This window comes from Cervus canadensis, chromosome X (genome assembly GCF_019320065.1).
Source record: "Cervus canadensis isolate Bull #8, Minnesota chromosome X, ASM1932006v1, whole genome shotgun sequence".
NCBI lineage: Eukaryota > Metazoa > Chordata > Mammalia > Artiodactyla > Cervidae > Cervus > Cervus canadensis.
This window is the reverse complement of record NC_057419.1, coordinates 17,012,194-17,026,053: the sequence shown is the minus strand read 5'-3', so window position 1 is coordinate 17,026,053 and position 13,860 is coordinate 17,012,194. Positions and strand designations below refer to the sequence as shown.

The window sequence follows — 13,860 nt, the reverse complement described above, 5'->3', positions numbered from 1 at the left end:
CAATTTTAAAATCATTTCATTGTAACAGTAGCTGTTTTACTGTTAGCCAAGAGTTTAATCCAAATTATGCCACTAGAATATCCGACGTGTCTGCAACTCAGTTTTTCTTACTTTCAGGGATTTTATTAGGAGGCTGGGTGAAGCTGGTATGAGATGTTGACCCGACGTCTTTCTGAACTAGAAAGACTCAAAGAGCGAGTTTAAAAGCGAAAAGCTATTTTTAATAATATACATACCTAGAAATAAGTGGATTATTTAAAAACCCCTTACAGCCCCTAATTCCTTCCTGAAATAGTTACACTACAGACAGCAACTACTTACTTAGACCTGTGCTGTCCAATGTGACAGCTAGTAGCCAAAAATCATGTAGCTATTTAAACTGTAATCTCAGTTCCTCACACCAATCACATCTGAAGTGCTCAATAACCCCATGTGGCTAGTGGCTACCATATCAGAAAACACAGATTCAGACATTTCCATCATCACAGAGTTACACTAGACACCACTGTCTTAGAATCTACAACCTTGGATCACCTATCATCCTCAGCTTCAGTAAGGATGAGCTACTCTGCAGGTGGTTTATCTTGTGATCCAAATATTATATATAGCATGGATAAGCAACAAGATCCTACTGTACAGCACAGGGAACTATGCTCAATATCCTATGATACTGGATATGTGGGAAAGAATATGAAAAAGACTTTATACGTATGTATAACTGAATCACTTTTCTGTACAGCCAAAATCAATGCAATACTGTTAAGTCACCTATACTCCAATAATACAATGAAGTGAAGTGAAGTGAAAGTCGCTCAGTTGTGTCTGACTCTTTGCGACCCCATGGACTATACAGTCCATGGAATTCTCCAGGCGAGAATACAGGAGTGGGTAGCCTTTCTCTTCTCCAGGGGATCTTCCCAACCCAGGTCTCCCACATTGCAGGCGGATTCTTTACCAGCAGAGCCACAAGGTAAGGCCAACAATACAATAAAGTAAAACAAAAATAGAATGTCGTGTGATTCACTTATCCTCTGCTAACATTACGCCCAGGAGGCCAGGCTGTTAAGTGACAGACGAATGACTGGCAGAAAGTAGGTACTCAAGTGTTTGCCGAATGGTAATAAATGAATGTCCCAATGAGGATGGTAGTAACGTTGGCAACAGACAAAATCCAGGAGCATACCAACATGAAAGGGCCATTACATCATGTTACAGATTTTTTGAAAAGCTCTAAGTAACAGCTATGCAACACAGGCAGGTTACTGGCTTACGTTCATACTACCAAGTCCATCAAGTCTAGGCCGTGGCCTGGCACTCACAGCAGCTGTAAAGAGAGAAAGAACCTCAGCTTCCCTCCTTCCGTGTAGGCAAAAATCCACCTCCTTCACCTCTCCGCTCCCTGTCAGCCTCCTCGGCTTTTACACAAGACAGGGCACCACACTTCACTCCTGGCACCCCTGCTCACCCAGAGTGTGGGGGTGTCTCACCTGCTCACCCAGAGTGTGGGGGTGTCTCCCCACACCAAACCACACTCTTCTGAGGCCAGCTGCGTGTCCTACAATTTAACTCAATTCTGGCACTTGTCTACCTGGAGCTAGGAACTGATCCCACAGGTGAAGGGCCTCACTCCCACAACACTGATCCCCCACCTCTCCCAGATATAGTAACACATCCTTCAGATGCCGGCCCCAAGCCCAGGTTGTCACCTTTGCTTCTGAGCAATGGCTATTGATAGGAGAGGCCATCCTCCTCCTTGGGCTTGTTGAATGTGTCTGACAGCTCACAGAACTCAGTGAAGCGCTTAGACCTGGCAGTTTATTAAAGGACATGATAAAGGATACAGATGAACAGCTGAACAGGAGAACTGCACAGGAGCGGAGCAGGAGCCTGGAGTTCCATGTCCTCTCCAGGCATGCCGCTCCCCCAGCACCTCCACCTGCTCACTGACCTGGAAGCTCTCTGAACCCCGTACTTTTGGGATTTATGAATCATCACACATGTGTGACTGATTATTAACACCATTTTTAGTCTTTCTCCCTTCAACAGAATGGGCGGCAAGGCTGAAAACCCCAAGCTTCTAATCACGGCTTGGTCCTTCTGATGACCAGCCCCTATCCAGGAGCATGCCCAGTGCTGGCTCATTCAAACAAGAGACATCCAGAAACTACAAGGGTTTCTGGGGTCCTGTGTCAAGAACTGAGGTCAAAGACCAACACCAGAACAAGAGCTGCTCCGTGTGCTCTTAGACATTACATGGGTTTGGGGAGCTGTGTGCTGGGACTTGGGGGCAGAGATCAATACATATTTTTTCTATTATCTCAGAGTAGTTGGGCTTCCCAGGTGGCGCTAGTGGTAAAGAACCCACCTGCCAATGCAGGAGACTTAAGAGACGAGGGTTCAATCCCTGGGTCAGGAAGATTCCCTAGAGAAGGAAATGGCAATCCACTCCAGTACTCTTGCCCAGAAAATTCCATGGACAGAGGAGCCTGGAAGGCTACAGTCCATAGGGTCACAAAGAGTGAGACATGACTGAAGCAACAGCATCAGATCTATATAAACACTTGATTACAAAAATAACATACAACATACAGTTCATTCTTCAAGCAAATATGAACACAATACTCGATATACTGTACTTGGGGGATATCTAGGATACAAAGACGGATGCCTAAACTGTTCTCTTTGTTTTGGAAATGTTCCATACAGTGGGTATCTTAAAAAAAAAAAAACAAACTAGCTTTCAACCTGTTGTAGGGCTTTTGATGCTATCTCTAGCTTTCTTATTTGAGTAAGAGCTATCTTAAAAGGTTGAAAATTGGGGGAAAAGGATCCACATTTGTCAAGACAGATGAATGGTTCTATTTTAAAATGAACTGCCACAAGAAAAAGCTGATGATTCAATTTAAATTCCCTATTCTTCCACCTAAAAATTATTAGCTTCATATTTTTATACAAAAAAACACGTAACAAAAATGTTCCAATTCTCTACAAAGATGAAGTCTCTTACCTTTTTGGTTTTCTTTATCAAATCCTGAAATCTGTTAAAAGAAAACAGTTTACTTTCATTCAACTACTCAGTTATTATTAACAAACCAAAGCAGATTATTAAAAACTAAACAATCCTACCAGTGACTTGTAGAGATTGGATTCAGGACTGATTTTAAAAAGATGCAATAGATTCTGCATAGTAAATGCCTTAAAAAAGAAAAAGTACACATATTTTAACATCAATGATTAAGTGATGATTTAAGCTGTTTCCAAATATAAGACTAAAAATCATGGTTCAGACTAAACAAGCTTATAAATACATGCTAATAACGTAAAATGTAAATTTTCTCATACTATTAAATAAATTACACTAAACTTTGAAGTCAAAAGGATAAAATTTCTCTTGATCATGTAATTAACCTCCAAATAATTCACATCAAAGATGATATACCTGGGGCTTCCCTGGTGACTCAGTGGTGAAGAATCTGCTTGCCAATATGGAAGACATGAGTTTGATCCCTGGTCTGGGAAGATCCCACATGCCAGGGAGCAGGTAAGCCTGTGCACCACAACTATTTTATTTAAATTGTGGCTGTTTATTTAAATTACACTAAACTTTGAGGTCCCGAGTTGATGGGGACCTCAGGGAACCTCTCACGTTACCTCAGGGGAGTCAGGCCTCCTTTCGAGTTGCAAGGGGGAATGCTGGATTGCTCTCGAGTCGCTGCAGGGGAATTGAGAGTCATCTCACATAGAGGGGGGAACCTCGTGGTTTTTCTCGAGTTGCGGTGGAAAGCTCGGGGTTCCTCTTGAGTTACGACGGGAACCTGAGGGAACCTCTTGTGTTGCCTCAAGGGAGTCAGGCCTCCTTTCGAGTTGCAAGGGGGTACTTGGGATTGCTCTCGAGTTGCTGCAGGGGAATCGGGCCTCATCTCGAGTTGCAGTGGGAAACTCTACAGCTCACATGCTACAACTACCGAAGCCCCTGGGCCAGAGAGCCCGTACTCCACAAGAAGGGAAGCCCCGGCAATGAGAAGCCTCATGCTAAAACAAAAAGTAGCCCGCTTGCCACAACTAGAGACAAGCACATGCAGCAATGAAAACCCAGCACAGTCTAAAATAAATTCAAAAAAATTTTTAAGTATCTTTAAAAAATGACATGCCTGACAGAAATAACAGAAATGGTTAAATGGCTTACAGCTGACACTCAAATATCTGAGTTCACCCATGAACATGTGAGTGTATTCCAGGGTCTCTCAATGGCAATGAAGTTTTAAAATTACTATTGCTTCAAAATGGAAATAAACTAAGTTTTCACTCTCTTTGAAACTATGAATGTTTAAAGCTATTTTAGATATACCTGTGGTCAAACATTTTGAGTAATTTTTTTTTTAATTTTATTTATTCTGGTTGCACTGGGTCTTTGTTGCTGTGCATGGGCTTTCTCTAGTTGTGGCCAGTGGGGGCTACTCTTCACTGCAGTGCGCAGGCTTCTCATTGCAGTGGCTTCTCTTATTACAGAGCATAAGCTCTAGGGCTTGGGAGCTGATTTGCTCTGCAGCACATGGGATCTTCCCAGGCCAGGGAATCGAACCCGTGTCCCCTGCATTGGCAGGAGTATTCTTAGGCACTCCACCACCAGGGAAGTCCCTTGAGTAAATATTTTTAACATGGATTTCTACTATCATGTGTATTGTTTATTATGTCTACCCTGAGGACATTGATATAATCTTCAGTTAGTTTTCCTTTAAAGAAAATATTTTATAGTACAGAAACCTTTAAGTGTGTAAACTACATCAGTGCTATAACTATGTGATTGACTATTATTCGTTTGAGCGGCAAAATTGTGAAATATGAGAAACACAGATGGAAGGATCAAAAAGGAATTTCTAAGGCTGGTAAAATTTGGTTGTTTAAATATACTGTATCTATCCATTATTTATTTACTTAAGTATTTATGTACGTATTTGGCTGGGCTGGGTCTTAGTTGTGGTATGTGAGATCTAGTTCCCTGACCAAGGATTGAACCCAGAACCCCTGCATTGGGAGTGTGGAGTCTTAGACACCGAGCCACCAGGGACGTCCATATGCAGGAGATTTAAATTTTAAGTTTTTCCAATAACAACTCCGTTGTTCTCTTACAACTTCTGAGTATCCCACTTCTGGGCATTTATGGCCAAGATAAACAGCAAAAACACAGGGACAACCCCAAGACTTAACCCTGATGTAAACTACAGACTTCAGGGGATAATGAAGTGCCAATGTAGGTTCACTGAATGTAAAAATGTACATAGTAGAAAATGCTGGGGTTGGGGGGGAGGCTATGCTTGTGTGGGGTCAGGGGGCAGATGGGCCATCTCCCCTTGTGTTCATTTTTGCTGTGAAACTTAACTGCTATAAAAAAATTAAGTCTTTAAAAAAAACCAGAAAGTTGGCTATATCTACCTTTAAAATAACAAAGTGTAACTACCATGTTCAATGGTTGGTGGAGAGACAGTTAAAATAATTAGGAAAAAGCTGTTTCACTATTTAAGAACTCCACAGGTTTTTAAAAGGTACTTATTCTTCTCTTACTTAATCACAAACAGGACAAGTATCTGAAGAGACTGTAGCAGAGTCAAGAAAGTACACTGTAGATGTAGATTAATGCCCTGGTTGCCACTTACAAATCATGTCAGTTTGAGTAAATCATTTCACCCCTCCAGAGGCTGGATCCTCACCTCTAATCCATCACCTATTTGCAGAGTGACCAGCAGCACTAGTCTCACAACAGATGTTCAACATAAATGGCAGTTTAGGGTCTCAGACTACATAGAGTGTCAGGTCAATTCTAGCTCCAAAACATCACAATTTTATAAAGACAAACCAAGCCACCAAGGAACTGATAACGATGTTAGATTTCATACTCCTTTGTCGCATTATTAACAAATACATGATGTAATTTCAGAGACAAAAAAGAAACAGACCCAGCTCTCTAGGGAGCACTTAGCTATTACCTGAGGAAGAAGCTACCAACACAAAGTTCAGAAAAGCAAAGATGTTACCTTTTCTTTTGCCAAACCACTTTCCGGAAAGAAGACAGAAAGCGAATACTCGTAGCCACATCTCTGTAAGTGATCGGCCACTAGAGAGTTGGAAGCTCCTATTAAGAGGGAGCTCTCTTCCACTGAGATGGATGGGGACTGCACTTTGCCATTTAGAACAGGGTGCATCAGTTCGTGAATCAGCTGGTTTCTGAGTTGTGTCTAGAACAAATACAAAAATTAAACAAAAGAGAAAACAATTTCAGCACTGGAGGTACACGGATTTGTCGCATGAATTAGAATCCTTCCTTTTACTTCCAGAATGGTTCAAGATTCATGGCCAAAAGTTAGGAACCTTCTCCTTTGCACCCTGTGAGACAAACAGCCCAGTGGGTTCTGGAAAGAGCAGCTTGACTGGGGGTGAGCCACAACGTGGTGAGACTCACTTCACTTTCCAGTTCAGGAACTTTTCATTGGGGTTTCAAATATAGGAGAAAACTTGGCTACTCCCTCACTTCTCTGCAGGTTATTGGAGGAGATGAAAATATCTGGTTAAATATGTTAAAGCATATTAATCAAAGTAAAATAAGGTTCCCCAAAGGGAAATAATATATGCAAGAGAGAAATCAGTAAACCCAAAAACACTTATTAAGATTCACTTTCATGTGGACTGTTTATAATTCTAGACACTGTAAAACATCATAATTTTCCTCTATCTTACAAAGGAGAAAATTAAGGTTCAAGGTGGCTAATTTTCTCAAGGTTATAACATGAGCATCATTATTCCTTTGGGTTTTAAGAAAATCCCCTAAGTTATTTGAACTAATGGATATTTATTTTAAGTATTTTGCACATAATCTGGAAACATACAATTGGGCCGAGTTTAACAGTACACTGCCTAGATTCATGGCACTTCAGCAGTAAATAACATCTAAGAACTTGTTATTAATAGAATACAAACAAGAAACAAATGGACATCTTGTTACATCTCTTCTATCCTTTAGCTAAAGAGCAGAAAGTATATACTTAGTAGTGTAGAACAGAATTTATTATATGTATATTTAAAATCCTATAGTAAACAACACTTTTACACTAAATGAATATACATGCTTTGCCTCATCTGATGCAGTTAAGTAACTGAAAGAAAACTATAGCCTTCCCCACCAGTAAAATGTAACAGTTTAATTTAATTTGAAACAGAGGGAAGAAGAAATATATTCAGATCCAGCTTAATTAAAAGCATTTAAAGTGTCTTGCAAACAAGTACTGAAATGGGCAAGAATTAAATTAGGGATATAAGTTGGGTTAAATGAAAAGAAGAGTAGCAAACAGTGGAATGACATTACAGACGAATTTCCATCTAGACAAACACAAAAAGCACACCATCTACCACTTGCTAGAAGGAATCCAAAAAGTGGCTGGGGGCTTTCCAGAAGCCAGTGCAAAGCGGCAAATCTATTTCCAGAATTCAAGCCTGCAGTGTCCCTAAGACAGAAATAAGGACAGAGCCCTCACCAGAAAATCTGTCTATTAAAAATTTCTCCCCCAAAAGCACTGGGGAGTTTGGGCTTTTGAGCATGAGCCACCTATTCTCCTTACTTGGCCCTGCAATAAACCTTTCTCTGCTAGAAAAACAAACAAAAAACCCCACAAATGTTGTGGGGGGTGGAGGGGAAGTGGGAGAGATGAAAATTATGGACCCTCAGCACACCTCTCAGAAATTGACAGAGTATAAAACCAACATTACACTATCCAGTAAGGATCTCACTCATATTCAATGGACAAATCAAAAACTTAACAGACAAGCAAAAGCGAAGAGAATTCAACACCACCAAATCAGCTTTACAACAAATGTTAGAGGAACTTCTACAGACAGGATACACAGGAGAAGAGAAAGGCCCACAAAACAAACCCAAAACAATCAAGAAAATGGTGACAGGATCATACATATGGATAATTACCTTGAATGGACATGGATTAAATGCTCCAACCGAAAGACACAGACTGGCTGAACGGATATAAAAACAAGACCCATGTACATGCTGTCTGCAAGAGACCCACGTCAGACATAAAGACACATACAGACTGAATATGAGGGGATGCAAAAAGATATGCCATGCAAATAGAAATCAGAAGAAAGCTGGAGTAGCAGTACTCATATCAGACAAATAAGACTTTAAAATAAAGACCATTATAAGAGACAAGAAGGACACTGCATAATGATCAAGGGATCAATCCAAAAACATACAATTATAAATATATATGCACACAATATAGGAGCATCTCAATGTATAAGGCAAATGCTAACAGCCATAAATGGGGAAATTGACAGTAACAATAATAGTGGTGGACTTTAACACCCCACTTACACCAATGGACAGATCATCCAAGACAGAAAATAAGGAAACACAGCTAGAAATGATACATTAGACCAGATAGACTTAATTGATATTTATAGGACATTCCATCTGAAAGCAGCAGAATACACTTTCTTCTTAAGTGCACATGGAACATTCTCTAGGAAAAATCACATCTTGGGTCACAAATCAAGCCTCGGCAAGTTTAACAAAATTTAAACTGCATCAAGCACCTTTTCCAACCACAATGCTATGAGATTAGATATCAGTTACAGGAAAAAACTATTTTAGAAAAACACCTGGAAGCTAAACAATACACTAAATAACCAAGAGATCACTGAAGAAATCAAAGAGGAAATTAAAAATACATAGAAGCAAATGAAAATGAAAACACAATGACCCAAAACTTGCAGAGCACACAACAAAAAGCAGTTAAAGGAGGGAAGTTTATAGTAATTCAATATCACCTCAAGAAACAAGAAAAATCTCAACAATCTAAGGTTACACCTAAAGCAGCTAGAGAAAGAACAACAACAAAATCCTGCAGTAGAAGAAATCATAAACAACAGAGCAGAAATACATGGAATAGCAACAAAGAAGAAAACAGCAAAGATCAATTAAGCTAAAAGTTTGTTACTTGAGAAGATGAACAAAATTGATAAACCTTTAGCCAGATTCATCAAGAAAAAAAGGGAGAGGATTCAAATCAATAAATTAGAAATGAAAAAAAAGAAATACAGCTGACTCCACAGAAATACAAAGGATAAGAGACTACTACAAGAAACTATACACCAATAAACAGGGTAACCTGGAAGAAATGAACAAATTCTTAGAAAGGTACAACCTTCTAAGACTGAACCAGGAAGAAATAAACAGATCAATGACAAGTAATAAAATTGAAACTGTAATTTAAAATCTTCCAACAAACAAAAGGCCAGGACCAGATGGCTTCACAGACCAATTCTAACAAACATTTAGAGAACAGTTAATATCTATCCTTCTCAAATTCTTCCACAAAACTGCAGAGGGAGGAACAGTCCCAAACTTGTTCTACAAGGCCACTATGACCCTGATACCACAACCAGACAAAGATATCACAAGAAAATTACAGACCACTATAACCGATGAACACAGACTGAACAATCCTCAACAAAACACTAGCAAACAGAATCCAGCAACACGTTAAAAGGATCATACACCATGATCAAGTGGGATTTATCCCAGGGATGCAAGGATTCTTCAATATACATAAATCACTGTGATATACCATATCAACAAGTTGAAGAATAAAAAGCATATGATCATCTCAGTAGATGCTGAAAAAATCTGACAAATTTCTATATCCATTTATGATAAAAAAAAAAAAAAAAGAAACTCTCCAGAAAGTGGGCATACAGGGAACCTACCCCAACAAAAGCCCGGAATAAAGGCCGTATACAACAAACCCACAACTAATAACATTCTCAATGGTGAAAACCCAAAAGCATTTCCTCTAACATAAGGAACAAGACAAGGATGTGCACTCTCACCAATATTATGCAACATAGTTTTGGAAGCCCTAGCCATGGCAATCAGAGAAGAAAAAGAAATAAAAGGAATACAAGTTTTAAAAGAAGTTAAACTCTCACTGTTTTCAGATGTACTCTACGTAGAAAAATTCTAAAGATGCCACCAGAAAAACTACTAGCACTAATCCATGAATTTGGCTTGCATTCCTATACACTAACAATGAACGATCAGAAAGAGAAATTAAGGAAACAATCCCATTTACCAATGCAACAAAAAGAATAAAACACCTAGGAATAAATCTAAGGAGGCAAAAGGCGTGTACTCAGAAAAGACTGATGAAAGAAAGTAAAGAGGATATAAACAGAAATAGATGTGTTAGATTGGAAGAATATTGTGAAAATGACTCTACTACACAAAGCAATCTACAGATTCAGTACTGCTGCTGCTGCTGCTAAGTCACTTGAGTCGTGTCTGACTCTGTGCGACCCCATAGACAGCAGCCCACCAGGCTCTGCCATCCCTGGGATTCTCCAGGCAAGAACACTGGAGTGGGTTGCCATTTCCTTCTCCAATGAAGGAAAATGAAAAGTGAAAGTGAAGTCGCTCAGTCGTATCCAACTCTTCACGACCCCATGGACTGCAGCCTACCAGACTCCTCCGTCCATGGGATTTTCCAGGCAAGAGTACTGGAGTGGGGTGCCATTGCCTATCAAATTACCAATGGCATTTTTCACAGAATTAGAACAAAAATTTTCACAGTTTGTATGGAAATACAAAACAGTCCAAATAGCCAAAGCAATCCTGAGAAAGAAAAACAGTTGAAGTAATTAAGCTCCCTGACTTCAGACTATATTAGAAAGCTACAGTAATCGAGACAGTATGATACTGGCAGAAAAACAGAAATACAGATCAGATCAATGACACAGGATAGAAACCCATAGGTAGGCCAACACACCTACCATCACATAATCTGTGAAAAAGGAGACAGGAACATACAATGAAGAGAAAACAATCTCTTCAGTAAGTGATGCTGGGAAAACTTGACAGCAACATGTAAAAGAAGGAAATTATAACATTCTCTAACATGATACAGAAAAATAAACTCAAAATGGATCAAAGACATAGATGTAACACTGGACATTATAAACTCTTACAGGAAAACATAGGAAGAACACTCTGATATAAATCACAGCTAGATCTTTTTTGACCTACCTCCTACAGTAAGAATAAAAAAATTTTTTTAATAAATAAATGAGACCTAAATAAACTTAAAAGCTTTTGCAGAGCAAAGGAAAACATAAACAAAACGAAAAGACAACTCTCAGAATGGGAGAAAATATTTGCAAATGAAGCAACTGACAAAGGATTTATCTCCAACATACACAAACATCTCATGCAGCTCAATATCAAAACAAACAACCCAGTCAAAAAATGGGCAAAGATCTAGACATTTCTTCAAAGAAGACATAAACATAGTCGAGAGGTACATGAAAAGATGCTCAACATCACTAATTATTAGAGAAATGCAAATCAAAACTATAGTGAGTAATCAGCTCACACTGGTCAGAATGACCATCATCAAAAAATCTACAAACAATAAACGCTGGAGGGAGTGTGGAGAAAAGGGAACCCTCTTGCACTGATGGTAGAAGTGTAAATTGATACAGCCACTAAGGAGAACACTATGGAGTGCCTTTAAAAAGCTAAAAATAGAACTACCCTATGACCCAGCAATCCCACTACTGTGCATATATCCTGAGAAAACCATAATTCAAATAGACACATGTACCCCAATGTTCACTGGAGCACTATTTACAACAGCCAGTACATAGAAGTAACCTAAATGTCCATCGATGGATGAATGGATAAAGATGTGGTACATAAATACAATGGAATATTATTCAGCCATAAAACGAAATGAAATTGAGTCATTTGCAGAGATGTGGATGGACCCAGAGTCTGCCATACAGAGTAAAGTAAGTCAGCAAGAAAGAAACAAATATCATATATTAACTCATGTACGTGGAATCTAAAAAAAAAAATGGTACACATGAACCTATTTGCAGGGGAGGAATAGAGACATAGACATAGGGAAGGAACATGCAGACACAGGGGAGGGGGAGAACGCATGGGAAGATTAGGAATGACATATATACACTACCATGTGTAAATAGACAGCTAGTGGGAAGCTGCTATAAACACAGGGAGCTCAGCTCAGTGCTCTGTGATGACCTAGAGGGGTGGGATGGTGGGTTCAAGAGGAAGGGAGGAATATATAGGTGATTCACTTCATTGTACAGCAGAAATTAACACAACATTGTAAGGCAATTATACACCAATTTAAAAAAAGAAACTGACAGACCAGATTCAAAATAAGGAAAAAGATTTCATAAATTTCATTTAACAGATACTGATATAACTTTGGACTTAACCATTAAAATAAATTCTTTTCAAACACTCAAACAGAATGTGAATTAGACCACTAAACACTTCAGGGAATTTCAAAAATTAGAACTCACCCAAACCAGTCCTTAAATTGAGAAAATAAATTAGCTCAGACTGAGAAAGTAAAAATTCTTCCTGTCATTGATGAAGCTAAAGTAACAGAAACCGAATGGTCAGCTGCAAAGAACAAAGAGTATTTCTGAGGGTAGGCTGCAGCTGTAAAGAGAACACGGCTAGCATAATCCTGATACCAAAGCCATAAAAAGGATAATGATAAGTCACTATCAATGGTGACCACACACATGAAGTATAATCCTACTAAACTAAATCCAAAGCACAGTAAAAGTACACCATGCCTAGATGCAAAAAATGTTCTGCATAAGAAAGTGGACTAATGCACGACATACTACAATTAATTCCAAGTAGGTTAAAGACTTAACTGCAAAAAAACGAAACCTTTTTAAAAACGTAAAAATTGAATTTTCAAAAAAATTGAATATTCATTCTTAGTGGAAATGACTTACTGAGAATAATCAGTAGAAAATAGTGAACAAGAGATTTGACCATAGAAAAATGCAACTTTAGCCTTTTTAGAGCCAAAATAAAATTGAACACCAACAGCATCGTCACAAAATGGAAAGATGACTAATTTGCCATTAAAAGAGCATACATCAATAAGAAATACATGAATACATCAATAAGAAATACATCAATAAGAAAACACTAGCACTCTAGGGGAAAAAAACAGGCAAGGGGAACATGTCACAGACAGACAAAACAGTATGCCAATTGGTTGTGTTAGAGATGACGTCTCTCCTGTATGTTTTTCTATATTTCAGATGAGTTTGAAGTATTTTTAAGGTACAAAAACCATGGAGCAGCCAGAAGAAAAAGTTTTCCCTCTATTTCCTACTTTAAGTGTAAAATACTTTTATGAAATACATATAGAAAACACATTTGAGCCAATCCTACTTCCTGCTGTTAATTCATACACAAAGTGTCCTAAGAAATATTTGCTGCTCAAGTATTTATACCTTTCAATATATTTTAAAGAAGAAATTTCTCTTTCCCCAAACTTTTCTCCAGTAAGTAGTCCCTTAATGTTTCCTATATGGTGTCAATATCCTCCATTCAAATATGAGTATTACAAAACCACTTAATAACTCAGGAACATCTAAGATTTCTTAAAGAAAAAAGTTACTAAAACGTGTTTATTTAACGATTAAAGAGTTACACGGGAACAGAGCAATATAACTCACCAACACAATCTGTGTATCACGCCAGTTTTAAAACCCAAGACATGGATGTATTTACATGTACTACCTTTCACGGGTTACACTTGCAAAATCTACCTTAACAGATATGCCTAAAACTGATACCTTGAGTGTGTCCAGTACACCCCGATCCTTAAACGTCTGGTACAGCTTTTTGCGCAGATCATCTTGACTCAACGCATCAGATTTGGGGAACATGATGGACCAGAAGAGAATCGGTTATGGTTTACCTGGCGGGCAGAGCAGAGGGGATGTTAAATTCTG

The 13,860-nt window shown here is 38.7% G+C and overlaps 1 protein-coding gene across 5 annotated transcripts in view; it reads right to left on the bottom strand.

Moving 5' to 3' along the window:
* OFD1 (OFD1 centriole and centriolar satellite protein) overlaps positions 1 to 13,860 on the bottom strand; it is a 63,125-nt gene that overhangs the window by 45,722 nt on the left and 3,543 nt on the right. For 4 of the 5 annotated variants that reach the window (XM_043459235.1, XM_043459237.1, XM_043459234.1 and 1 more), the window contains exons 2-5: positions 13,702 to 13,826; positions 6,033 to 6,233; positions 3,127 to 3,195; positions 3,008 to 3,038 (exon numbers count right to left, since the gene is read on the bottom strand). In XM_043459235.1, coding sequence (XP_043315170.1) covers positions 3,008 to 3,038; positions 3,127 to 3,195; positions 6,033 to 6,233; positions 13,702 to 13,794 — 394 coding nt within the window. In that variant the 5' untranslated portion in view covers positions 13,795 to 13,826. Of the gene's footprint in view, positions 1 to 1,271; positions 1,291 to 3,007; positions 3,039 to 3,126; positions 3,196 to 6,032; positions 6,234 to 13,701; positions 13,827 to 13,860 lie in introns of those variants that run through there. The other variant, XM_043459238.1, reaches the window with a different exon arrangement.